This window comes from Anser anser (genome assembly GCF_964211835.1).
Source record: "Anser anser genome assembly, chromosome: Z".
In the NCBI taxonomy this organism is placed as follows: domain Eukaryota; kingdom Metazoa; phylum Chordata; class Aves; order Anseriformes; family Anatidae; genus Anser; species Anser anser.
Window position 1 is genome coordinate 43,103,067 of NC_139723.1, and position 27,805 is coordinate 43,130,871.

At 38.8% G+C, this 27,805-nt stretch overlaps 1 protein-coding gene across 2 annotated transcripts in view; it reads right to left on the reverse strand.

Moving 5' to 3' along the window:
* DAPK1 (death associated protein kinase 1) overlaps positions 1–27,805 on the reverse strand; it is an 89,647-nt gene that overhangs the window by 16,600 nt on the left and 45,242 nt on the right. For both annotated transcript variants that reach the window (XM_083818797.1, XM_083818796.1), the window contains 15 exons: positions 22,606–22,744; positions 19,969–20,098; positions 19,639–19,687; positions 19,511–19,537; positions 18,936–19,088; positions 18,739–18,784; positions 17,021–17,110; positions 15,689–15,781; positions 12,486–12,605; positions 11,210–11,308; positions 10,273–10,371; positions 9,013–9,111; positions 7,256–7,453; positions 6,002–6,199; positions 3,109–3,207 (listed from right to left, as the gene is read on the reverse strand). In XM_083818797.1, the coding sequence (XP_083674923.1) occupies positions 3,109–3,207; positions 6,002–6,199; positions 7,256–7,453; positions 9,013–9,111; positions 10,273–10,371; positions 11,210–11,308; positions 12,486–12,605; positions 15,689–15,781; positions 17,021–17,110; positions 18,739–18,784; positions 18,936–19,088; positions 19,511–19,537; positions 19,639–19,687; positions 19,969–20,098; positions 22,606–22,744 (1,639 nt within the window). The remainder of the gene's footprint in view (positions 1–3,108; positions 3,208–6,001; positions 6,200–7,255; positions 7,454–9,012; positions 9,112–10,272; positions 10,372–11,209; positions 11,309–12,485; positions 12,606–15,688; positions 15,782–17,020; positions 17,111–18,738; positions 18,785–18,935; positions 19,089–19,510; positions 19,538–19,638; positions 19,688–19,968; positions 20,099–22,605; positions 22,745–27,805) is intronic.

Sequence of the window (27,805 nt, forward strand, 5' to 3'; positions counted from 1 at the left end):
AATAAATATCTTTGACATTTGAGTATCCACCTACAGAAGTCATTTTCAGTTTTCCATAGACGTTATTATGTTCTCCATTATTTCAGGTAATTCAAACAGAACGGGAACAGAACACGAGCAAGAAATAGTCAAAACTGTAGTTGATTAAATTTGAGTGTCAAGATACCCTCCCTGTACAGGCATTTTCCCTTAGAATGAGGGCAGATCCTACACCTCTCTCTCTGTAACTGCAGCAGCATGGCTTGAGTTGACTTGACATCCTTGTTCGCTATGTCTCTCTGCTCCATGGGGCTTTGTTCTGGCTTCAACCCCGGCTGTGGTTTAATAACTGTACTCCGATTTATCATTTCCTTGACACAGCTGCTTGCGCACAAACACAAAGGAAATAACCATCTGGCGAGTATTTGGCAACAAGCGTGGATGGCAGTGGCTCAGGCAGAGCCTGATCAGCAATCATGGCTACAAACGGATGGAGGTGACTGCCCCCCAAACCAGAAAAACAGCAACAGAAATGGTTCGAATTGCTAGAAGCCTGGCCAAGTGTCATTGTAGGGCAAGCCAACATGTAGCAGTGGGATGGTGTTGTCATGACTCAGGGCTCACTCCATACTTCCATACCAAGTTTTGTGCGCTCAAGGCTAGCTCTCTGACATAGCATAGCTGTTTAATCTTGAATCAGATAGAACTCTAGGTTGAATTTGCCCCCCAGTAAACATTTTGAGATGTTGAAATTGATGGATACCAGCAATTCAGTTTACATTTCTGTTGAGAATTTTGACTCAGATCTGGAAGCTCAATGTATTGATTGAGATGACAGGTGAATAAAGGAGTTGCTTCCTTGACAAATAAATTAACAGAAAATAAAGTTTCTGTTTTTGTCCAAAACAGTGAGCAAGGTAAGGCTGTTTAATTCTCTGGAAGTCCACTGCAAGATGAACTGTAGAGCACAAGAATTAGAAAATAAATACACAAGCAAAAGAGCAGATGGGTTTCAGTAAGTTATTTTCCTGTTTGACCTTTCTTGAGCAGTACAGTTTATGTAGAGGTTGGAAAAAGCAAAACTGGCATCTGAAAATGGCTTGGTTACAGGATCCATGGAAGTTCATTTAAAACCTGGTGATAAATTTCATCACCACCGCTGACTGGCTCCTTTGTTGCAAACCAGACAGCTATGACTGCAAGAGATGGTCTTGAATTTAACTGGCCATTTGCAAGCATCAATTTAAGCTTGGTACAGTTTTAGAAACTTCCATGATCAGGAGTCAAGAACATGGTGACCGATAGCACAGCACATAGCAGTTAGAAGGGTTTTGGTGATTTTTGAACACTGGAAAAGGTTATATATATGCTCCAGCAACATGAGATTTCCTAAGGTCGCTTAACATTGATGCAATCAAATTCAAAGCTGAACTAGTATTAAAACAGACTTCAACCTGGGGAGGAGGCAGAGACAACATACTCCAGTACATAGTTACCTAACAGTGCTAAAAAAGTTAATTTCTCAGAAATGGCATTCTGACCGAAGAAAAAGGCAATTAATTCTACTACACTGGCTCTGAAAGAGCTGTTAATAAGATTTTTCAGAATAGTTCAGCATTCATCTAGCATACTAATGCAAAACTGAGACACTATTAAAAACACCACATATTCTTCCTCCCTCTTCTCTTCCCTTCTCTCTCCTACGACACTGCTGGAATAATGGATATTAATGTATATTCAGTGTGTTCCTCCTGCCAGGTTTAGTATCAGCACAATTTACTTTGTCATCACCTTCACACTGATATAAACTGAAGAGATAGAATATACTTTCATCTACAAAGGACAGGGGCAACAAGGGCAATTATACCAACACAGCCATCATGGCGTAAATGAACAAATACAGTTCGTGAATCCCCCTCTGCATCCTTTTGTTATGTTCACTGTAGGGGTAAGTTATACTCATACAGAATGAGATATACCAAAAGGAAAACAGGGAAGGAGAGAAAACAGGTCACAAAGATATAAAATACACCAAAGTGTCCACCGCATGCACATTTCATTATTCATGGACACAGCGATCTACAATCTAGTTTTCCAAATGTCATTTTTAGATGCTAAGCTTATTCAAACCACAATTCAAGTTTGTTTGCTTCAATGACTGCTTTTTAAAGGTTTCCCCACACAACATACACATTTAGAGTAAGCAGTGCTCAATGTATACAAAAACAAAAGTGTTTGTAACTTTCATCAAATAGATAAAGCAAACTAGACAGAAGTTTTCTCCTTTTTCTCTCCATTTCAGTCATCTCAGGGATACTTGGCATGGAGAAGAACTTTGTAAAACATGGATTCAATTAAAACCAAATTCACAGCATGATTTCAATGTACAGAACAACAGTTACTTCTGAGTAGAATGCACTGGTTAGAGCAAGTAACAGCATAAGCTGACCCAACTCTTCTAAAAATAAAACGTGCTTGGTAGGTTCAAAACACACATCATGGTGTATATGATGCCTAGTAAACACGAAGTGTGCATGAGGTATGTATGATGACGGATTCCTTCATTCCTTCCATGGATACAAGAGTCAGGATGATGTTTCTCAATGCAGTGTGAAAGAAAAATACCTTGAGTGGTTCTAACTGAAAGCAGTGGTGCTGACTGATCTGACATAAATGATTTGTTTTTACAAGGATACTTGCATGCTATTTTACTCATCTATGCACCTACACATTTACGACATAAAAATGAAACTTTTTAACAACCCTGAAAGCAAAAAAAAAATCCAAGACATATACTATACATTTGTACAGTAACGGTACATGATGTGAAATGACAATTATCTTAACGATGGCAGCCTACTTTGCATACAGAAAATACAATACTACAAGTAATTCTTAGGGGAAGAAACTCTGCAGATGAAGTGGTAGCTATACTGTACCTTAATTAACTTCAAATTTGTAAGAAAGGAACAAGTGGACAACAGATAATGCTTTTCAAGCTGTGGATGTTCTACAGCCTAACATTTTTTAGCTTCACTATATATTTATATTTGACCTCTGCTTCCCCCCCCAAGATTAACTGATTTTCTAATATCATACATAAAACAGTCAAGAAACATAAATACTTACAGAGGTTAAAGCTTCCACATTGGCACCAGTAAGACAGAGGAACCGAACAACATCGAGAATGCCATTGTTGGCTGCCAGATGTAAAGGTGTTCTTCCGTACTAATGGTTGGAAAAGAAAGTGTTACGTTAGTCAAAGAACACCTTTCCAATTTTTACGACTAATAATCAAACATATTATACAATTATAGGTACCGAAACATAGCAAGGTTCTTGCAAAAATGGTAAGAAAAAGTGCTTTTGACTACTGCTTGAGCATAACTGCTTGAAGCTCAATTGAAAAAAAGTCTAGACTGAGTACTTAAAAAATGGGAAATGACTGTACAGTTAAATTCCCCACAGCTGCGGAGGAATCCTTTGCATTTTTGGGCTGTATTTGAGAATGTATTGCTAAGTGTCGATAAATCTGATTGTGTTTTGCTTAATGAAATGTGAACTAGTTAAGCAACAGTAAGTCCTTAACCTTTAAAGCTCTGGATTCTATTCAAATCAAAGTATTACTGAAAAGTACATGTCCTCAGTTTCCTCCCTTCCCCGCAAGGCATGAGAAATGAATGTAAGCAGTCAGCATGAAGGAATTTGTGCTTTCAGTGACAGAAGGAAAGTGCTGTAAGTATTCCTTCATCCATTTTCACTTTTTCCCCCCAAACCTCCCCACTGACAACAGGTTTTCATGCCAGCCACTCCTAGTCTTTCGCATTCATAGCTACTGTTAAAAATAACACTATCATATATTTTACGCTTGTAAACCCTCTTACAACTTCTTCACACATTTTCTTACTTTCATACTGTTTTCCCTGTTTTAACCCTCCATTCAGAACCAAACTCACATGCTTATTTCACAAAAGAGTATTAGAAGGCAAAGCTAACTTTCTGCCAACTGGAAACTGAAGAGATGCTTGCTCCTCAAAAATCAACACCTCAGTTCAAATAAATGCATATGATGTTCTGCTGCACGTAGTCCATGGAAGAAACCAATAGTGCTCTCAATTGGTATTACACAAACGTCGGACAATGCCGGACTCGAGGACCAAGGATAGATGGTCATTATGTTAATTTGCTCACATTACAGGGCTCACTGCTGAAGAGGACAAGTAGAAATAAATATCCTCTATTTTGCAAGACCTGAACTCACCCTTTCAAATAAAGTGCACTCTAAAAATCACTCTAGTATACTTGACTCCTAAAAGAATAACAGGACACAAAATCTAATCACAGCTCCTATACCATGATCCCATATCCACCGAACACTTCAAGGCTGACAGACTTTTCTATGGTGTGCTTGAGGCCAGGCCACTGATGCCAGCTGAGCATTCTCACTTATGAAAAGAGGTGCTAATCCAGCCTTTGCCTGCATTAACTCACCTTCCCAAAATGTGTTCTCAGCAGTGGATCTGGATTTAATTGCATAGTCAATCATATTTAAGCTCAGAGGCAGGACTGGGGAGCTCATTATTGTAAGTTTTTTGGCTTGGCAGCTGACGATTTTAATTATTTAAGCAAAAGCTGATTTCACTGGACAACCCTCAAGCCAAACGCCCTACAACTTTAATCATCTAGCCAATGTAGAGAAGGTCAGAGTTTTTGTAATAAATGGTAGTGTTAATTAGTAAAATGTTATTGATAGAAAAAAATTAGAAAAAAAAACAAAGGAACTACAACACTGGAACTAAACAAATCACAGGTGATAACAGATTCCTACAAAAAGCTTTTACACTTGGTAGCATATAAAAATTGAATAGGCCAGAGAAAGACATCTGGAACTAAATATCAAGCCCCAAGCTCCACTTTTTGTCGTAACAGTGTAATGGCTGAGCTTACTCAAACCAACAACATGAACATTTCCTGAAACAGCTTACTTTCACCTAAACACAGATAGGAGGAAAGCCAGAATGTTAAACCTGCACAGTATCAAATCTACTCATCACACACCCTGCAACAACTAGAAAAGCAGCCAAGACAGCACTAGTATCTCGAAGTTTATAGACAGGTTATTAAACTTTCTCTTTGGAACGTGCTTACTACAGTTGTGGACATCCCACATTTTTTACCTCGCAGTAGACCAGCAATATGCCTTGGAATCAACATTTTAAGAGGTTTATCATTTGACAAGTATTTCTGCAATTGTCACATGTATGCAAAAGAATGAGCAACAGAGCACTTCCCAAAAAGAACCTTACTTAGTCTGCTGACTTCAACTTTTGAAAATAATTTTACATGTGACGTTTTAATCCTGAGAATTCATGTGTTCTGCTTGTGACAACTTCTTTTACATATAAATTAAGGCTATTATACTCTAAGATAAATGTTTGATGAGGATTTATTTTAATTAATCAACTCAAGACAGAAAAACATAAACCAGCCAACGTATCATGCATTTTTATTACTGGCAACAGAATCTGCACTTCATTAAATCACTTGTTAGGTGACAGTGCAGATCTGTTCACAAATTTGGAAGAATTCAAAGCAGATTTTTCATTAAAAATGCAACAGTCTCCAATTCTACAAGCAATTTAGTATTATTAAATCACATCAAATCAACAGCTGTTTGGGCTACCAGAGCATTTCATCTGTTCTTCAGCACCTAAGAAGTAATCTGCATTAAAAAAAAAAAAAGCTATGTGGCTAGGGAAGGAGGTTGGTATATACTTCAACATTAGTGGCAAAGTACATTGTGATAATTAATTCATTTGGGCTCTTTCTTCATGGACCTTTAATCATCTATTTAACTGAAACAGTTAAGTTTGCAACTTGAATTATTTAATGCTTTACTTTTGGCTTCTTCAAGAGATAAAAAATGGAAGAAAAAATATTCTGATAGGGGAAGTGGAAAAGGTCATCTAATGCAGTAGGTGAGCTCTTAAATATAGTAGTTCAGTACCAATATTCCACTTACCTTATTAGCAACATCCAAATTACAACCTGCTTCACAAAGTGTCATCACAATAGGAACATTCCCATCTTTGCAGGCTACATGCAGAGGAGAGTTACCGTGTCTGTCCTGGAAATCTACAAAACATCCTTGACTGATGAGGGTTTTAACTACTTCTATTTGACATCTTCTCACAGCGAGGTGTAGGGCTATATGGCCATCCTGAAATCACAAGACAACTTGTATGTGAGATTTCACTATTGCTAAAAATTGAAGTATCAAAGTATTTTTAAGAGTCAAAATTGTTTCAAGGTAATTGTGTGCATCTCCTTGCCTCAAGAATCAAAATGTTTTTTTTTGGGGGGGGGGGGGGGGCAGTGGAAGGGAAGAGCAGGGGTAGAAGCAGGGAGATGCACAATATTTGGCAGAACAAATCAACTACAGGATGAAAGCAAATTTATATTAAGCCACCAGACTTTGCAGTGGAATGGATGAAATGTAAATACACATTCTCTACCAAAGACTTCCTTGAGGAGTGGGAGAGTGACCAACTCTAACAATCAGCTGAGCATTGTAGACCGCTCGAGTGCTTACTAACAGAAGTTTGTGATGTAAAAGTCAAGCAATCTGCTTAGTGATCAGTCACTTTAGAGACAGAGCTTCCTCTCTGTGGAACAACATATAAGCAATATAACTAGAACATTTACTTCTTTTAGAAGCAAAAACATTTTACTGAACGTGCTTTAGTTACTAGCTAGTAACTATCAGCAATAAAGCTAGCTATAAGGACTAGCATAGCAAAAGTATAAGCAATGAAATGCAAAGCTAATTTGTTTGGATCACATAGTGAAAAACAAAAAAAAATTATTCTGGATCAAATGGAGTCATATTTTTAAATAGCTGGAATTTGCTTATCAGAAATGGATGTGAATCAGCTGACCCACAGGAATCAAAGGCAAACAGTAATTTCATCCTTTTTCTCTTAATAGCTTGCTGCCAATTACAGAACCCAATGTTCCTTCCATTTTCCATAGAGAGTGTTATTCATAAGGTGATAATAGATAAGGTGATAATGAATCAGAAAGAAACAATCACTGAAAAATAATCAGCTGGCAACTTTACAGACTACTGCAGTCATCCATATTCTCTGTGTGAATTACTTAGAAAACGCACGTCATAAAAACAATGCTGGATTGCAACATTCACATGAAGCGATTCACAGGTACAGCTCTGTGGCACTCATGATCTCTGGAGGCAACTCATTCATCCCTAACTAACCTTGTCCGTTGCATCAAGGTCAGCTCCATGTTCTGCCAAGCATTCCACAATATCATGGTATCCCCTAGCAGATGCTGTCAGGAGTGGAGTCTCTCCTTCCTTGTTTTTAATGTTTACATTACAACCGGCTTCACAAAGTGCTTTGGCAACAGAGTAGTAGCCATGCCAAGCAGCACAATGCAATGGGGTTTCTTCTTCCTAGCAATATGGGAAAAAAAAAACATATATGGAAAAACAGAGCTGAAACAAATGCTAGGAAAAGCAATTCCCCAGCTTAACTTAGAGAGACAGGAAGATGACAGGTAAGAAAAAAGACAGTCTACCAAATAAGCCCTGTAGAAAGATGTGGTAAATTCAAATGTTGACATTCTCAAAGCAAGAGTAATTCCTGCTGACACTCTAAGTGATTACAGTGACGCACTAGATTTTCATCTTTACCTGGATTCTGGGAGCCTGTATTTCTCACCATAAGGCTATCTATTGACAATATCCTGAACATCTGTAATATTAGTCTAGATATTTCCACGCTGCTAAGGCTATCTATCTTGGCTCTCTTACTTGAACACGGATCCTCATTCATAAGCAAATTCTACATCCTGTGTGCTAAGGGACTAAACCAGTGTTTAAAACAGATCACTCGCCAAGGAGATACAAAATCCCACTAGACTTGTAGCTTGAGGCAGATCACTCTGCTTACCATCTTCAAAGCACATCTAAATGATTTAGGAGTGTAGGCAGCGACTTGGGTACTTAGAAACCTGACTCCTCTAAATGCACATCACAACAAACTTTTGAAACTGTATGCATTTTGAGTTGGTTGATTTCAGCTGTGACTGCTTCTAATTTACTTTTTTGTTTGAACCAAGGAAGCTTCAAAATTTTCATCTCCAAAGCTCTGTACTTCATGACAGTTACATGGAACACCATTAAGAAACTACTGAAAGTATTGATTTTGTAGCCCAGTACAAAGCAAAGAGGCTTAACAAGCAGAAAAAGTAACTCTATCAAATTCTAAGAAATGGGATATCCTTTCTGTACTTGGCAAAGAACAATGAAGAGACAGTGATATAATATTGGAGGATTTGGACTGTATTCATGGTTTCTGTAAAAATCCAAGGAAAAAGTTGAACAGCACATCCTGTGGTCCTTTGGCTTGCTGCTGCTTAAACAATATAAAAAAGTCCTAGAGGATGCAGGACATTGGAAGGCTCATGGAATTCCCCCCTACAGTAGACTATCAATGAAATTTGGGTTAAATGCATGGTTCGTTTGTTTGTTTTTCCCCTCCGTGAAGCCCTTTCTTTCTTGTTTTCTTACAAGTTTCCCATTCAGAGCTCACAGAAAAAAAGAAAAAAACACGTTATTTAAAGGAGCCCTCCTGAGCTCTCCTCCCATTTTCAGTAATGGGCACTTGTCACTTCCAAAATCTCTCATGCCTCACAAAAAGAATCTGAAATCAAGGCAACAACTAACAAAAAGTGTTAGCTGAACTCACAGGGCACACAGCACCACCCATACCTTTATTATGTGGAATTTCTCCATCTGAGATTTCAAGAAAATCTGTTTTATGAGTACAGCAGTGGTTGGTTCATGCACTCTGTTTTTGAATAGTCTTCATTTATTAAGAGGTATCAAAACCTCCATAATTTTTTTTTTTTTTTTTCAAATTCAAACATGCCAAGGCAAGACTAAGAGTTTTGACCACTCATAGTAAAGCTGTGTTTGTGTAAGTAAAACACGAAGTGCCTGTGACTCACCTTGTCTTGAAAGTTTGGATTGGACCCAATACTACAGAGGAACTGAACTACATCCACGTGCCCATATCGAGCTGCAACGTGAAGAGCTGTCTCCCCAGACTGCAATTAGAAAAGAACATACCAGTGTAATTTCGTATGTTGCCCCCAGAGATACACCACCACGTACAGCCTGAATGCCTGTATGCTGCATAGGGTACTCCACTCTCCCTGCAGCTGTGGCATTAAGGTACAATCAGCAGAGACCTCTAGATCACAAACTGTAGTTGTATCTGACAGTTATCACACCACCTGACAAGGTACTTCTTCAAAGGCCTTCCTTTTCCAGAACTCATTTTCCTACTTAATTTGCTCAAGATTGCAGCCATAATGGGATTTCTGAGCAATATGAGGAGGCAGATGCATGCACAATTGGCACTGGAACATGCATTCTATTTCTATTCAGACTACCTTCCAACTCTGTACACATACATGTAAGGATGGGTCTAACACTTTGGTGCGTTCTGGCATATTTTGGTCATTACGTATAATTTTTTGCAAACTTTTGTTGCAATTTTATTAAAAGGAAATAGTATTTCTATTAAGAGAGTAGCCTATCTTCTAGTAGTCCTGTCAGGAGTGGAGCACTAACACTGCTAATATGCCTTGACTTGCACTAGTTCCATGAACAAAGTAAAACAACTACATTTCACACAGCGTAGCTGCTTCTATACTGGAGCTTTGGCTAATATAAAAACATTGATATGGTATAAGATTTTAACACCAACTATCTTTTAGGGCCTATGTTGCTCAAGTAATACTGCCAGAGACAAGGTAACAGCTCATCAGCTATAAATTGTTAAGCTTCATTATACTCAACTTAATAACAGCCAAATTTACTTGTCAGACAAAAGTGATTTTCAATCAAGAGGAATGAAAAACAGAATCACGATCTTACCCTGAGATCCAAATGTGAAACCAAGTGTTCATGTGAAAATTAATTTAGGTTTGTACTTCCCCACCTACCCACCATGTACTCACCACATTTATATTCATGTTTGGTTAACATCCATCAGAAGAATGATCAGTACATCCAGCTACTTAAAAGCTGTGTTATCACAGCCCTACATGTCAGCTTATAAAACCCAACTAAATAATCCAGTCACATTCTTAAGATTGTGGCACAGCTGAAAATCATTCCAATTGAAAGACCTCTCTCCCTGCTAACGTAAAGCTATTAAAAAAGGCGCTCTGCATGAAAGATGAAAGTAATTTTGTTCTTACCTTATCCTTGACATCCAAAGGACATTTATTCTCACTGAGAAATTTCAGTGTTTCTACATGACCATGTCGAGAAGCCCAATAGATTGCATTAGATCCAGCCTGTCCAAAATGATTTGTTATAGATATCAGTGATCAATTTAGAATGCTAATTCTAAACTGTCATTGAGATACACATGCATATACATGTGCACAGATACAGCTCAGACTCATAACAGTAAATATGAACTAATCAAACGTAACAACATATTCACTTTTTTTTTCCTTCAAATTGGTTCAACAACTGCACATATCAACATCACCCCTCCCCCACCCCCGCAAGGATAATTAACAGGATAACTAACTCTATGCAAGGATAATCCTTTTCATCCCTGTAAGGGAGATTTTGAGGAAGTCACAGGATAAACACCTTTGTGCTGCTTACTTTACCATCAGTTAGGCTGAGAAGCAGACAGTGTTCTAAGTTCACTTTAAATAAGCCATATATCATTAGAAGACATTTTCAAAGAGCACTTGTTGCAAAGTGTACGCCCTTGTGACATATGAATTTTTAGTTGTGCCATCCCCCATCACTAAAATGTGCACTTATCATTCCATACTAAACAAGTTCACCAATTGTTTTAGGGCAATCACTAATTTGAAGTAATCAAGTCAATTTCATATGCAAGAACTTCATTTTAAGATTAGTTAGAGATTAATTAAGATTATTCAAATTACAATGGCTAATAAAGTGATCAAAAATCAGAAGATATACACTAGAAACAACTGAAGTTATTGAAGATTTGCTTTTATCTTTTTGCTACAGAGAATAACTTACAGAACAGGCTCTACAACCCAGAATTTTTATTTTCAATAAAAACTGGTCCAAGCTGCTTGTTCTATGCTAACTGTACTGAAAAACAAAAACTTATACAGAATGGTGACAAAGCAGAACCCTGACCTTATCTTGGACATCAATACGGGATCCACGTTTTAGAAGCAACTGAAGCATCTGAATGTTTCCACAGCCAGCAGCAATGAGTAGAGGAGGTGTTCCATGCTAACAATGAAATACAAGCAAGAACAATGTTTTTTAATTTCTCAAGCATTAAGAAAAGCAAATGGAATCAAATGAAGGCAGTGAATGGCGTATCTCTGGATCTCCAGTTTCAAAGAAGTCCTCAGGGAATATCGTATAGTAAATAATTCATCCCTTTGTCCAAATAAATTTATTACATACCAATTTTCCACATTTTGGGGGTGAAGCCACATTTACTAGATGATACACCACATACTAAAAGCATGCTTTTCAAAGGAGGGATACTAACATTAAGCTTTCAGTTAGCTAAATTTGGCAAGAACATTCCCCTTTGCAATTTATTTGTAACTACATTTTAAATAGCTTGAAAGAGAGAATAGAAGAGTACAGAAAGAATATCTAAGTTTTGGCCACAATATCTCAAAGACACAACCCATCAGCAACATATTAGAAAGTTAAATGGGCTGCAGCATTAAAACAAAAAATGTAATTCTTATTTGAAAGGTTTGGGACCTCTTCACAGGAAAATAATAAATGCTTCACTTTTACAGTATTCTTCATGAATACTTCTTAAAGCATTTTATAATGAATATCAGTATAATCATTCAAAAAAAGTAAAAACCAGAGCAGAGATGATTTAACAGTTAAACAGCAGAACCAGCAACAGAACCCTGGTGTCAGTTCCATTAGTACTTCCATTAGCATAGCAGGATAATGAAATACTTCTGTAGGCAAGTCATTTTGTTTCTAAAAATGAACGGCACAATCTAACACTATGTTCACATATCCAGTTTCTGCTGTATTGGACATTTGCTCCTAACAGTGCTTTGCAAATTAAGTTTCGTCAGTCTGGTTCTTCATGTATGTTCATCCATCTTCATCTGCTATAAGAAACAATTGCAAACAAAAGCAAAGGCTGATATCTAATATACCAGAGGTCTTTTCAGTAGATTAGATTAATACTTTTTCAAGGGCTTAGTATTTCAAAAACACATTTTGTGCTCCTTTTTTGAGGTAGTTTGAGAAGACTGTAAGCAGAACGTATTAAAATTTCCCCTAAAGAAAGGCAGAGTAATTCCACATCCACTTGACATTTCTTTTTTATTTCAGGTGTTACATTTCTATTACAGCCACATTACTCTATTCAACAGGGTGAGAGCTAGTCCCCCATCCACCTCAGCATAGACCCACACTCTACCTTGTTGGGTTGATTGACATCATAATTTGTCAGCGATCCCAGAAGGTGCTGTAATCCAGGAACATTGTCATCATTGATGGCATGAATAATAGCTTTCATCACAAAAGAATCTTCTTCATCCTTGTAATTAAAGAGAAAGAAGAAAAACTTAGCTTCAAGAAAAACAACCCCTCTCCATCTCTACAGTTGCCAAGACACTGAAAAATTTTTAAAAGTAAAATTTTAAAAATCTTCAGCTGCAAGTTGCAATCCTTCATAAAGCATCTAGCTGAAAGGCACACACGCTGCTTGAAAACCCACACCAAAACCCCCCATATCTCTTCTAACACAGTATTTCATCAATAGACCGATTATTCACTGAGATTCCAAGCAGGGTTTCTTTTACTAGATGTATTTTTTTCTTCCTCCTTGGACTTTCAAGAGATGCAACACTTGCATTAAGCAAAACTGATTACAAGCACGTATCCAAAGGGGAACGGTTAGAAACCTACTACAACACTTGAACACACAACCCTATGGTGCTGCATGGGATCCACCCAAGGGTGCTGAAGGAGCTGGCAGGTGCCCGCCAAGCCACTTAAAATAATTTACCAGCAAGTCCTGGATAACCAGGAAGGTACCAGTTGACTGGGGGCTGGTGAATGTGATGCCTAGCTACAAGAAGGGCAGAAAGGAAGATCTAGGGAATTACAGGCCTGTCAGTCTGACCTGGGTGCCAGGGAAGGTGATGGAGCAGATCATCATGAATGTCATTACATGACACATACAGGACAACCAGGTGACCAGAGCCAGTAAGCATGGGTTTATGAACCCATGCTTGACTAGCCTCACCTCCTTCTATGACAAGATGACCCACGTAGTTGATGAGAAGGCTGTAAATTTTGTTTACTTGTACTTCAGCAAGGCATTCAATACATTTTTCCATAGCCTTATCCTGGAGAAACTGGCTACTCATGGCTTGTACAGATGTACACTAGCTAAAAATCTGGCTCCATGGCTGGGCCCAAATGGTCTTTGTGAATGGATTTAAATCCTGTTGGTGGCCAGTCACAAGTGGTGTTCCCTAGAGCTCAGTACTGGTGCCAGTTTTGTTTAATATATTTATCAATGATACTGAGTGCACCCTAAATAAGTCTGCAGTCGTCACTAAGTTGGGTGGGAGTGCTGTTCTCCTTGGGTGTAGGAAGGCTCATCAGAGTAATCAGGATAGGCTGGATTGATGTGCCAAGGCCAACTGCATGACATTCAACAAGGCTAAGCGTCAGGTCTTGCACTTGGGTCATAACAACCCCATGCAATGCTACAGGCTTGGGGCAGAGTGGCTGGGAAGTCGCCAAGCACAAAAGGACCTGGGGGAGCTAGCTGACAGCCAGCTGAACATGAACCAGCAGTGTGCCCAGGTGGCCAAGAAGGCCAATGGCATCCTGGCTTGTATCAGGAATAGTGCAGCCAGCAGGACCAGGGAGGTGATTGTGCCCCTGTACTCAGCTCTGGTGAGGCCGCACCTCGAGTACTGTGTTGATCAGCTTTGGGCCCCTCACTACAAGAAGGACATCGAGGCCCTGGAGCATGTCCAGAGGAGGGCTACGAAGCTGGTGAAGGGCCTGAACACAAGTCCTGTGAGGAGCAGCTGAGGGAAATGGGGTTTAGTCTGGAGAAGAGGAGGCTGAGGGGGAACCTTACTGCTGTCTGTAACCACCTGAAAGGTGGCTTCAGTGAAGAGTGTGGTGGTCTCTTTTCTCAGGTGACAAGTGATAGGATGCAAGGAAACAGACTTAAGTTGCACCAGGGGAGGTTTAGATTGCGTATCGGGAAGAATTTCTTCACAGAAGAGGTGGTGAGGCATTGGAACAAGCTGCCCAGGGAAGTGGTGGAGTCACCATCCCTGGAGGTATTTAAGAGATGTGTGGATGTGGCGCTTAGGGACATAGTTTATTGGTGGACTTGTAGTGTTAGGTGGATCTTATGATCTTAAAGGTCTTTTCCAACATAAATGGTTCTATGATTCTATGTGATAGAAACATAAAAAAAAAGAGGTACACAAAAAAAATGCAGAATCAATCTTTCTGCTATCCAGGGATATGCTGCAGGAGATGTACCTTTGACCTAGTTTTCATCTATTCAAATAGACCAGGTAAAAATCTGGAACATAAATAATGAGCCTAGATTCCTTTGCAGACATAACTATTTTTCACCCATGCACTAAAATGTCAGAGAAATGAAATTCACTGAGCCCAATATTTGAACCACTTATCTTCTCTCTCCTGAGGTTTCTGATTTTTAGAACACTAATGTTACACTACAATTCCTTCTGCTCCAACATAGGTGTGAAATGATGATGTGGTGTTAAAAGGCATAGTGACAGGTGACAAGCTAGGGTGGGGGAGGCAGGGAAAGTGGGGGAAGAGAATAGAATGTAGAAGCATAAAGATGGGAGGAGTAAAATGGAAAAAGAAGTGTGGGGTTACACAGGAGGGACACAGAAAAGATAACAGGAATAAAAAATGCGTTGCAGCATTTCTGAAGTTTGATCCTCTTAATGCAGAGAACAGATGAAGTTACCCAGCTCTAAACATGTTAACATACATACATCGCTGATCACAGGGAATTTGTGAAGCATGTATTGAAATCTGGAGAGTAAGCTAAATAAGAATGCTTTTGGATTTACAAGCATTTGTAATTTCAAAGCATACAACAATTGCTCCTGACTACTTAAATCCAGTAGACATATGCAATGCCAGAGACTGAATACTGGCCAACTCTAAAATTTCATTCTTAAATAACTGCTTACTCTGATACTGCTGTCTAGCATTCATTGCATATATGGGGGCTCTATAATTCTGAATACTCTGTTAAAAGAAATGCAGTACTGTTTAATGCTGCACAGTGCCATGAAAAAATCAGATGCAACCTTTTCACATTATAATTGCTATAGTACTAAAATTCCTCCTGAACAAAACGTAAAAAACAAGATAAGCGAATTTCAGGCTCTGGCTATCAGCTTCAATATGGTAATTAATAAGTGATATTTCAAGGCTTTTCACATGCAGAACTGACCTTTGTAGCTTTAAAATCTCTGTTTTCCTACATACGAGTTTAATTAATCCTCCACATTTACAATTGTCCAATATTCTTGTTAGAATAATTTCAAAATGTTGTTTCAGATGTATTAAGACTTTCTAATAATGTAAATAGTCACTTACCAGAGTATCATCACTTCTGGCGACACTCATATTACTTCTGGACAAGAAGGATCTTGATAATCTTTGGCACAAGGATATTAAGCGCACTGATTGCTTTTTAAAAAAAAGAAGAGAAAAGCTTCATTAAAAATGAAAGAATCAAAACAGAATACTTATGATAGAATGCTGTTGCAGAGATTTTAAAGGAAGACTGTCATATTTGCATCAGAGACAGGAGTTTGATTCTGACCTCCCCCATCTACTTGTTATATTGCATTTGAATATTCAATTTCATTTAGAATTTATAATGCAAATAGGCTAGTCATACACATGAGCAAAACTACATAGTATTTTTGGATTGCTACTATTTCACAAAGCTGCTCAAATACACAGCAAAACAGAGTTGTATTACATCCTTTTGTTTACACTGAAAATATTTAACTGAATGGATTTTAAAGCATGTAAACACAGAAAACCTAAACTGAGCACAAGATAGCTGACACCATTCCTTTAAGTTTTTATTGTAATATGTTTTTAAGATACTCCTAGACCAACCATTTTATTCTAGGGAAGCAAATTAATATTTCAAATTCATAAATAACATATAAGTTCACTTAACAGAGACACTAAAACTGCCAAAAGTACATACTTAGCTGGATATTTTGTGCTTTTGCTCGATGGCTTAGCACAATCATCCTATTTCCTGGCCTCTCTGGCAATCAATACAACTCCTTTTCTAATAATAAGGACCTTTGTTGTCTCATGTTTCACTCTACTCATGATAAACAATAGTCCTGTCCTTACTTAGTATCAGTGTGAACTCCCCAGTGTATGTGTTGAAGAAGGAGCACTTTCAGCTAATATCTTGCCCCATTTCTGGAAAGATTAAATGATGCTTTCTTGTAAACATGTTGGCAGTGTCAGAACAAAAATCCTTTGCAAAAGAGACCAGTTTTCCCTTCCTACTCTGTTGGGTGTTGGCATACCTGGTAGGAATAATTAATTCTGTGAGGGCTGCTTAAATGATCTTTGATTTACTGGAATTACTGCCACAGTAACATGTATCTACACACAGGAGTGTCTTTTTTCTGTAAACATTAGCAAGATAGATGATGACAGAACACAACTAGATGCATAAAACAAACACTCCACACAAACATTTGTATGCAGATCATTAACAAAGAAGTCTTCTCCCACATCACCATGCTCAAGCACCTAAGTTATTCCAAATGACATAGGAATGGGTTCTTTCTTCCTCCTCCAATCTCAAAGGCACTGATGGAGCAGGTAGGTAGGCAGGCACTACTGTATTTGTATGTCACCAGTACTCTGAAGATTTATTGAATGACTTACTTTCCATTTTCGTCGTGCTGCAAACCTTTTGAATTTCTCCATATTCACTGCAGATGCTTTTCTGCTAAGTGCTTGCTGGGTATCTTTAGGCTACGAGCAAAAGTAAAATAAAGGTGTGAAATACCCCATAATTAAAACAATCTTAACTTTCATAAAGCATCTCCCTGTTGTCTTTCAATGATGACTTCCACTTACAATTACTTTATTATTACACTGTGATGATATTTCTATAATGTAAGTGCATATTTTAACATCCACAGCCTTGTGAGGCATGCAGATGACATTTCTTGAGAGAATGCCCTAAAGAAAATCTACACCTAATAACATTTCAAGCAATACTAATTTTTGTTGCTGTTGTTTTAAACAACAGCAACAAAAAGCCAACACCAGTAGAACATTTAGCTTTATCCTTAACCTCCCTCTGTGATGGAGGAATTGTATATAATTTCGAAGATACATCTTGTCTTCTAGGAAGATTTCCTGGCTGATTTTAAATACAGCCTAACTTTGTTCCAGTCTCAATGTCATCAGCTGGACGCTGCTGGATCCAAAGAAAAATCAGATCCCACCTATCTGTGCAGCAAGCTCTAGGGCTGCACCCTTTGAACTTTTTCATAGGCTAGTATGATGCACCAGTAACCCGTGAAGCATACCTAACTTAGCACTGCATGATACAAAACTTGAATTCATTTTTATCAAGACATACAGGTAAAGGTAAGGAGGGGAAGATGGAAAAGAGGATATGAAACAGTTGAGGGGGCAGGAGGGGAATATCTGGAAAATTAAGATTAAAAAGGAACATAACATGGTACAAAACAACAGATCTCGTTGCAGGAGTGGAAACCCTGGTTTCCACAAACTTAGGCAGTGCTCGCTCTACTGGTTTAAATATCACTTCAGCATGTCCCCATTTGCTTTACATCTGTAATCTTTTAAGATTAACCCATGAAAAAGTCAGCAAAGCAGATGGTATCAGTACTTCTTCCAGTAAGATGTGTAGTTTGGCATATTGCTGTAGAAGCATCTGCTCTAGGATGCTGAACTGTGAACTGGAGTGGCAGTGGCAAGGAAATTCTGCCTCTGGTTCTTTGGGAAGCGGGAAGGGGTCTTAGTGCCTCCCCAAGACTTGAGAAATCATTGCCACTGTAGACATTTACTATTCACAACCAGAACAGGATGTGGAATTGAAAAAAAAAAACAGTGACATGTATTACTGCACACTTCAAGAAGATCGATAGGTCCCATTTTCTCCCCACTCAGCCTAGAAACACCGCAACAGCTTGACCCAATCCAGCCTCTGGAACACTCAAAGTGGACCACTGCCCCACATCAACTGTTGTCTTCAGATTAAAGGGGGAGGAAGGACAGAAGGAAGATGTCCCTTTTACACCTAATCTAAATAAGGAGATTAGAAGATGACAAATGGACTGGATTCAGAGAACGTATTTTTGTCAGTATAATGCTCTCTGAACATTAGTTTCTCCGGTTGAGGATAATTTTTATCTTAATAATAGACTGCCATGCTTGCCTATTGCGAACTTACACAGAGGGTATGTTAATGCAGTCCACATATTAGACAGCCTTCCAAAGCAGTAGGATATATTTAACAATTATGCCAATTTTCCTTCTGAAGACTTTGTTAACTTAAAAAGTGGAAGTGGAATATGAAATGAAGAATGATTAAAAACAGAACAACAGAGAGTGAATCACATGCTAACCTTGATCCAAGGATGCAGCAAACTATCTTGAATAGTCATTCTCTTCCTTTAATAGGAGAAAAGATAGAAGTGTTTCAGGTAGTTTAAAATACATAATACTATATATTTATTAAACTAACTTTGTGAAATATAATGTAATTTGAAATACTAGAGATGTTTCAGGCTGCAACAGCACATACACAAGAGGAACAACTCACTTTGGATCCTTAACTAGAAGTCTTCGTATAAAATCTTTAGCTAGGGCACTGGTATTACTGAAGAATTCTTCTTCAAACTCATAATTCACAGCAGACACATTTGCTAATGTTTCCTGCTTGGTTTCTCCAAGAAACGGTGATGCACCACTTAAACTGCAGAAAGACAGAACATTCCTCACATTACACGTTGAAACACTGCTGTTTCAACCCTCTCAGATCAAACAACAGCAGAAAGTAAACATTTTTTTTTTCTTGCTTTAAGACTGCAAATGTATTTTCAGAAGATTTGATCCAACAGGGCAAAAAGCTTTTCTGCAATTTCAGAGAATATTGATTAAGATAAAGCCCCCCTGTGGAATGATACCTACAGATCTGATGGCAGCTTCCCATGCTATCTCAATGCTGACTAATGGCCATTCTAATCAATAACTCTACTCCTGCTTTTTGATCATTTAGATCATTCAACTTGAAACATCCCGTGCTACCAAAATGGCTTGAGCTGTATAGACACCACCAAAAACCCCCAAATAAAAAACTACCATTTCTAAGAACTGACCATAGACTTTGGTACTTACAGAATATAAGTTATTACACCAATGCTCCTGGAGTGAAAAGAAGAAAAAGGGGGGGGGGGAAGGAAGAAATAAGGTTAGAACGTAAGAATAATAATGAGATTTATTTTAAATAAGATCCAGTAACTCACCACATATCAGCTTCAAGACCAAGAGGTTCATAATTTACTATTTCAGGAGCTAAAGGAGAAAATAGGTAGATCAGCATATAGTCAATGAACAGATCCATTTCACTCTGAGCCTATATATGTTAGAGATAATAAGCTAAGATGCTGATAGATAAAAATACCTTTAATGAAAATCCAAGTCAGGACTGAATGCTACCAATTGCTTAGTTGAATTTCAAAATGTCATGAAGTACACACAAATTACATAATCTGTAACTTGGCCAAACCAAGCTAAGCCAACATTTACCGTTTCATACATTGAGAAAAAATAGTTTGAAGAAACAATTTGCTCACCAACAAACTCCGGCGTTCCAAAGATATTCTTGAATTCATTTCCAAAGTCAATTTTGTGTGCTAAACCGAAGTCAATAATCTTGATTCGAGGCTTTGGTACATTCCTGTCCAACAACATTATGTTTTCAGGCTTTGAGAAGGAAGAATGGAGAGGGAAAAAGATTATACATAGGTACAACACATCTGATACATACTAGCACTTTTCAGCACTGAGCACTTCTCATTTCTGCTTTCAGTCTCTTGAAATGTGTTGTCAGCAGAAAATTCCTGCCTTTTCCTATCAACATCTAACATATCCTAAAAATTAACTACAGTAAATCAGGATTCCGTGTTTATGACAGACTGGTGTGATTTCCACAGGGCTAAGATTTTACCTCTTCTGGATACAACAGTTTCAGTTTTCATTTGTACAGACCCAAGTGAAACATATTGCCTACAGTAAAGATCACAACTCCTGTGCTAGGGCCATTGCAGTAGTGCTGGGAGCTTGGAGGAAGCAAAGTTGTAAAACTAGTATTTGGTTAACATTAACCAAATACTAGGTTAACATTACTCCCTGGAAGAGATTTCTTCCACAGAGATCTCCTACACAGTATTCGTTGTAGAGATTTATACCGTGCTGCGTTTTGGATTTTGGTGAAAATAATGCTGACAAAACAGCGATGTTTTAGTTGTTGAAGAACAGTGCTTGCACTGAGTCAAGGAGTTTTCAAGCTTTTTATATTGCCCTGCCAGGGAGGAGGCTGGGGGTGCACAAGGAGCCGGGAGGGGACGCAGCCAGAACAGCTGGCCCAGGCTGACCAGATGGATATTCAATACCCCACGGCATCAAGCTGAACAACGAAACTGTGGGAACCAAGGAGGAAGGGGGCAACATGTTCAGATGGCGCTTGTCTTCCCAAGAAACCATTATGCACGTTGAGCCCTGCTTTGCTGGAAGAGGCTGAACACCTGCCTGCCAGTGGGAAGCAGCAAATGGACTCCTTGTCTGGCTTTGCTTGTGTACTCGGTTTTTGCTCTACCTAGTAAACTGTCTTCATCTCAACCCATGAGTCCTTGCTTTTTCACCTTTCCATCTCTCTCCCCCATCCCACCTGGGAAGAGCGAGTGAGTGGCTGTGCTGTGCTTAGGTGTCTGATGGGGCTGAATCACAGCAGGTGACAAGCAGTAGGATGCTAGGAAACGGTCTCAAGTTGCACCAAGGGAAGTTTAGCTTGGATATTAGGAAGAATGTCTTAAAGGAGAGAGTGGTCAGGCATTGGAACGGGCTGCACAGGGAAGTGGTGGATTCGCCTCCCTGGAAGCAAATTAAAGAGATGTGTGGACGCGGCACTAAGGGACATGGTTCAGTGATGAGGATTGGTAGGTCAGGTTGATGGTTAGACCTGGTGATCCTGAATGTCTTTTCCAGTCTAAATGATTCCATGATTCTGTAAGCTGGCATGCTCTTCAGAGCTCTTGGAGCTACATCCATACTGTTCACACTGTAAAAAAGTACTTCTGGAGCCATGAATAACAGCTCTTTCTCATCACCCTTCTTTTACTCCTCTTCCTCAATCACAGGGGCTGGTATGTAGGTGATTGTGATGGTAAACCACATGCAAAATGAATTTCCTTCTCTTTCCCTTGTTACATATCGATTGCATAATTTTATTGCTCTTGCTTATACCTTAATCCACATATTCTTAGTATCAGGTGAAAGGATGTTTTGCTTTATTGCAAACATATTGGCAAAATTTTTAAATATTAGGTTGTAAGACATTGAAGGAATATACTTAGTAGATTCATAACTCTCTTACTGTTATACAAAGAAAAAAATATATTGCTACAGGTTATGAGTATGAGACTGGAAAAGATATGCCTACATTGAAAAAAATCCCTTTCTTTCTCATCACCAGAATACAGCAATCCCTTTCAGAAATGCATTGCAATATAATAATTATGCCTCCTTTTCCTATTACAGACATAGCTGCCAACTTCAGCAGACCTCAGGAAACATTCAGCTGCCTATCTATCAAAAAATCTTACATAGGAAAACATACTTAAATTGAAACATTAAAAAGCAATAACTGAGTTTAGATAGAAAAGATCTCTTTTCACTACCAACAGGATGCAGTTGACAGTATTTCTTAAAAAAAAAACCCTAACAATTACAACCAGCCAACCTTCCACCCATTCAGAAGAAAATAATCTATCTGCTCTACAAGAATCTTTGTACTCTATCCTATAGTGTTTTCATTTAGTACCTATAAGTAACATTCACATAAACATACAAAGTATGTAACAGCAAAAAGAAGAAATTTGATGAAAGGCATCCTGGTCAGGACGTTTTGACCAGATTCCATTCACATTCCACAAAATCATAATCATAATCTTTATTTCAAAATTGCTTCCTCAGAATGGTTTCATTTTTATAGAAGTTGCCATTTTCCAAGAAGAATCTTATATTAAAAACAGATGGGATCTTTTTACGGTTCAGTAACTTCTTTTCAATGGCTGAGCTTTTCCCTGTCTACATAAGTTAGCAAAACAAAACTACAGCCAAGATCTGCATGATGGCAGTTTTCTGGCTCGTGTTACAAAAGACTTCAATGGATGCTCCTTGCAGTTGTGTGCATTCTTATCTGCTTAACATACCTTTAGATCAAAGTGGGCAATTTGCAGAGAATGTAGATACTGAACTCCATTAAGTATTTGTTTGAGAAATTCTGTGGCTTCCTCCTCCGTGAGAGACTCTTTTTCAGCTAAGAAGTCGAAGAGCTCTCCACCTGCAACACTTGTAGAGCAGGAACAGAATTAGTGACAAGCATGTTTTAACCTATGGGGTCCATTTACCTTAGCAATTCTCAGACAACCTTGGAAAACAGTCAGAAGCTTTACAAGTTGTCAATATGAAAACAGAACATGGAAAACAATTCAATACTTGAAATAGTAATTACCCCTCCTCCCCATGAAAAAGAAAGACTACAATAAAAGCAGCTATTTTCAAACACAGAAAAGTTGAAACATACATATATATATATACATAGTTATCTGTATCTAAATTTAAATGATGTAAAACCCACGTACTCTATGTACATTTAAAAGAATAAAACTGAATTTGAAGTTAAATATACTCAAAACACGCTAATATAACTGAACAGAAAATAAAATATGACTTGGCTCATACACAAGTATAACAGGCTTTGTTTGTTTTCTTATTGGAAAATATAAATTCAAAGTTTACTTTCAAATAGTTACTAGCAGCTATCCTACTATCATTTTTCTTAAATTATTTTTTACATTTAATTTAAAGAGAGAACAAAAACAAAACCTCCCCTAACCATTCAACTCTTTGAAAACATACTGTCTTGTCTTAAACAGTGCATTACATTGAGCACATTAAGTTGTGCTCAAACATTACCACACCTTCCCTAACAAGGAAAAGCCACTACTGCTCTTAAGACTATTTCCTGCACCCCATTTAGCCGTGCAGGAAGAAAGAGAGGTAAGAACTGAGGAGGGTACATAAGCACGTCAATACTTTTTTGCATCCGCGGGAGAGAAATAAACTGAAGATGATCCTTTTCTCAGCTCACTTAGCAGTCTGGCAGGAGTGATGATAATTGTCAGCAGAAAAACAGATACAGAATTAAGTGAATAGGAAACAGGATCCACAACTTCTCTAAAAAAACAACAAAGCTCCTTTCAGTTTAAGGCCACCTACTGGGATGACTGGCCACTCTGGCAACTAGTTTTTCCAGGTTACAAAACAGCACTATTACATAGGAAGGTGTTAAGAGACTGCAAATATGGTCATACTATTCCCCGTATTTTGCACGATATTGGTATTTTAAAAAATTATCAGAAAGTACAACCTAACTTATGCTGCCTTTCAGCAGGGAAAAAACAATCTGTTCACAATTTAAAGATCTGCTTATGAAAAATAATGGGATTAACATTTAACAATAGCTAAACAGTCTGAGCAAGTTTCTGGAAATACATTTGACTTGCTTTATCATGTCTACTTTTCAAGAGACTTAATCTGCATTATTGTAATGCAAATTGCATGGAAAGCGCATTTTAATGAGTTCTTGGAGCCTTCACTGAGCTGCCTAGAAGATAATCAGAGTATTGTTTTGGGTATTGTTTATGGTGTTGTAATATTTTCTTCATGAAAGTAATTATTAAAATGAAGTGTCATTAAATGCAAGAATTACAGACTGGAAGGGAGAGAGGTCATTTTAATAATCTTTTTTGTTTTCGAAACATGAAAATGGAATTCCTGCAGATTAAATACACTTCATTATCTTGCACAGGCTGGTCAGAAAGATATTACAAATGGCTGTGCAGGCATATTTCCTCGTTCTTTGCTTCTCTCTGAGAAAGGCAAAAGGCTTTCAGGCTAAGGTATGCACTTCTCCACTGCGCTTCCTGATGACAAGCAGAGGCCTGGATGGTGACGCAGTGCTGGCATTTCTCTTCACTCCCGGTTATTGGGCCAAAGGACCTACACATCACACAAAAAACTCATTTGAGTGGATGCCTGCTGCAGCTGCCCCAAGGATGTGAGCTGGAATACGCTCATGCCACGCAGTGAAGGCAGACTCGCAGGGGCTACCATTCAAGCTGGTGAGCAGCTATGTCAGCAGTCGCAGCAGAACAGCACCTTAACACACTTTGGTTCGGCACGGGAGTGACTGTCACGCAGTAAGCTGGCAGAGCCCAACCCTCGGGTGAGGAAGAAAACCAGGCTGCAACAAGCACACAGTTATTTGGTATACTTTTCATGTAGATCAGCCTCCTCGTGAAACAGTGTACGTGGCTGCTTAAGCAGCTATCACAGCTGCTGTGCACATACTCGAATCATGCATTTTCAGCAGTGTTTACTTGCAAGATCGTGCTTCCCACTTCAGAGTCTAAAGCAGGCTATTCAAGTGCCACACAGGTATGTATCTGTTCTAAGGCTGTTACCTCTTGCACTTATTTCTGTTGGCATTTCAAAGATATTTGGTGTCTGTGAAACTTGCTAGTCATCCACACGAACACTAGCACTCATAACAAATTTCTTTCAGCTCTGAAAGACAAGATTTAATTTAACACTCAGAGTTTAGTCATTTTTGAGACACGTTTGTGTTTGTTAGGTATTACTGAAAAATGGAAAAAGCTTTCCCATCCTCAGCTTCTTCTTAACTGCAATTGTTCTGTTTTGGGGATTTTCACATCCTGAAAGTTTAGGCCACATGAAATTGCAAGTTTAATGTACACTGTTTTTTGCGTGTCTCAAAGATGTCGCATTTACGAATAGCTAACTGCATGGGATCACATACATGTGCTGCTGAGTACGATCATCCTGTCTTTGCCAAAGGTCTTAGAATAATGTGAAATAAAACACTACCCATATTTTGCAGGTAATACATGTAATATACCTAGTGCTTGCAAATCTAGAAACAAAGATCTAAAGAAGATACGTTAAAATATTTTCTTTAAATTGGGAGCTAAATAGCAGGACTGGTAGATTTTTCCAAGGCATCGTGTGCTTTTTTGTGCTTAACTGTTTTTTTTTTTTTTTGCAATGCTTCCTCAAGCAATATCCGAATGAGGAGGGACAAGATCTAACACACTCGAAGCACCGATCCTGAGCCAGCTGTAGCTCTGATCTGAGGGACTGCAGCGCACCCCTGCACATGATGCACCTTATCTGAAAATGCCTGGAGTAAAATCAATCCCATGTGGTTTCAACTCACAGACTAGGCCACTGTAACTTTTTCTGTTGGTAATTTCTCAGCTGCTGGGAGTGAGCACAGTATCTCAGGTGCTTCCCTTTGAGAGCTGTAATGGTAGGTAAGCACAGTGCCCAGACAGCCTTCCAGAACACGTAAAGCTAAATTTTACTGGTAGGGACATAAAGCACAAGAGAAACAGGGTTATACAACGATGACTGAAATGCTAAACAAGACAATCTAGAAACTCAGAAAAGGCCAGCTTCCCAGGAAGCCTCCATGGACTCTGTGCTTGCTTGATCCCTTAAATAAACTCACATCCCTATGAGAGCTTAATAAGGCAGGTATTGTTTCTTAGCTTCCTTTTAATGCTTATCAGAAAACTGCTTATTCTGCTACCTTCCTGCTGACTCTGGTTAGGTCTAATATTAAACTACATCACCACAGGAATACAGGAAAACACTGTATTGGTACAAGGCAATTGCTTTAAAACAAGTCATAGAGTGTTAGAGCAGGTCCACACGCAACATCCCTTACAAGCTAAGTTTCCATTCTGTAATTTATTCACTGGATCACAGTTCCTTTGATCTATATCAGCAGAGTCTGTTTTCACAGATTTTATAGCTAGATTATATACCTAGACTCACTGGATAATCTTCAGTGGTCTTCCAAAAACTATAGACTAAGAAACTGCTTAAAACAAGCCAGTAGAAGACACTGGTTATATAATATGTAATACACTTCAGTTTTCATGAATCTGACGCCATTAGTTTTTAAAGTCTAGTACTTCAGCCAGGATAATGTAGCCCCATAGTAAATAAACACAGTATATTTTATTATCCTGTGCTCAGCTTCAGATGTGAAACTGCAAGCCAGGATTTTAACAACAAAAACCCCTTCCTGCACAGAATACCTGCACATAGCTTTATCCCATGCACAGCAGCAGTCTCAGGCTGAAGGAGAAGGGGGAGACTTTTCTCAACGCCTAAGACCAACCTTTATAAATCTCAGCCTCTCCCAAGAAGTACGCTGAATTCACCTCTATTGCAGTGCTCCAGCATTTTTCCTACATTACCAGAAACAGGTAAGGTTTGAGGTCACCGGTGCATGAACATCCTGTTTAAATCTGGGCTGAAACTAGATGACTGCACAGGCTTCCCTGCAGCCAGAGAATTGCACAACCCAGCTTCCAGCTCGCCTGTAAGACCCTACCTACTCAGGGATCCACACAGCAGCAGCTAAATGACTGCTGCCAACCACGGACTGGCTGAGACCTCCTTCCCGCAAGGAGCAGAGGCAATGGGCTCGCTAAGCGCAAGGGTTTCCTCCGGCAGAGCACTTCAGAGGAATTGTACGTATCTCCTTGGGAAGGGCACAGCTTTCTCTGTGCACTTTCTCTGTTAGGTGGTAGGAGTTACAGACAGCTTTCTGAGCAGTTCATCTGTGCGTTGGCACAACTCTGATCTGCAAGCTACTAACAAGTAATGGGTGAGCAACAAGCCATACCCCTTCATATTAAAAGAGGAACTTGACTAAAGTCAAGTCACATCTGAATTCCATTACGGCTGCAAAACCTTTATGCTCACCGGCACATAATGGTCTCCTTTGAAGCATTAACTCCTTAACGTTCCTGTATAAAACTTTTCTGTTTACCTTTAAACTGAAAACACTCCGCAGTTAAAAAAAGAAAAAAAAAAGGTTGTTCATGTCCTTGGCTCAATATGATAAACATTTGTGATTGAAGGAGGTCACATCTCAATCCTAAGGGGCAGGTTTTATTATTTAGTATGCTGTAACACAAAGCCGTAAGAGCAGAGTAAATCTAGTTTCACTGTTGTATTGTGACTTCAGTTGATACTGTTTCTGAACAGCAGAGCACGCTTTTAGAAAAAGGAACAACCCTGCACAGGAAAATATTTTGTATAATCATTTCCATTAAGAGCAAAGCTGTTATGTTCTGCCTCCCTGATATTACTAGGTAGAGGTGCTAGCTTTCCTGAACTGGTGCAAGTGAAACAACGCCTCGGGTCACCCACACTCTCATAAAACACAGCAGTGGTAGATGCAATTCCTAGACTTCTCAAAAGAAGGCTGGCAGATGCCTTTGCCGCCCACATATTTCCCTCCGGGAAAGA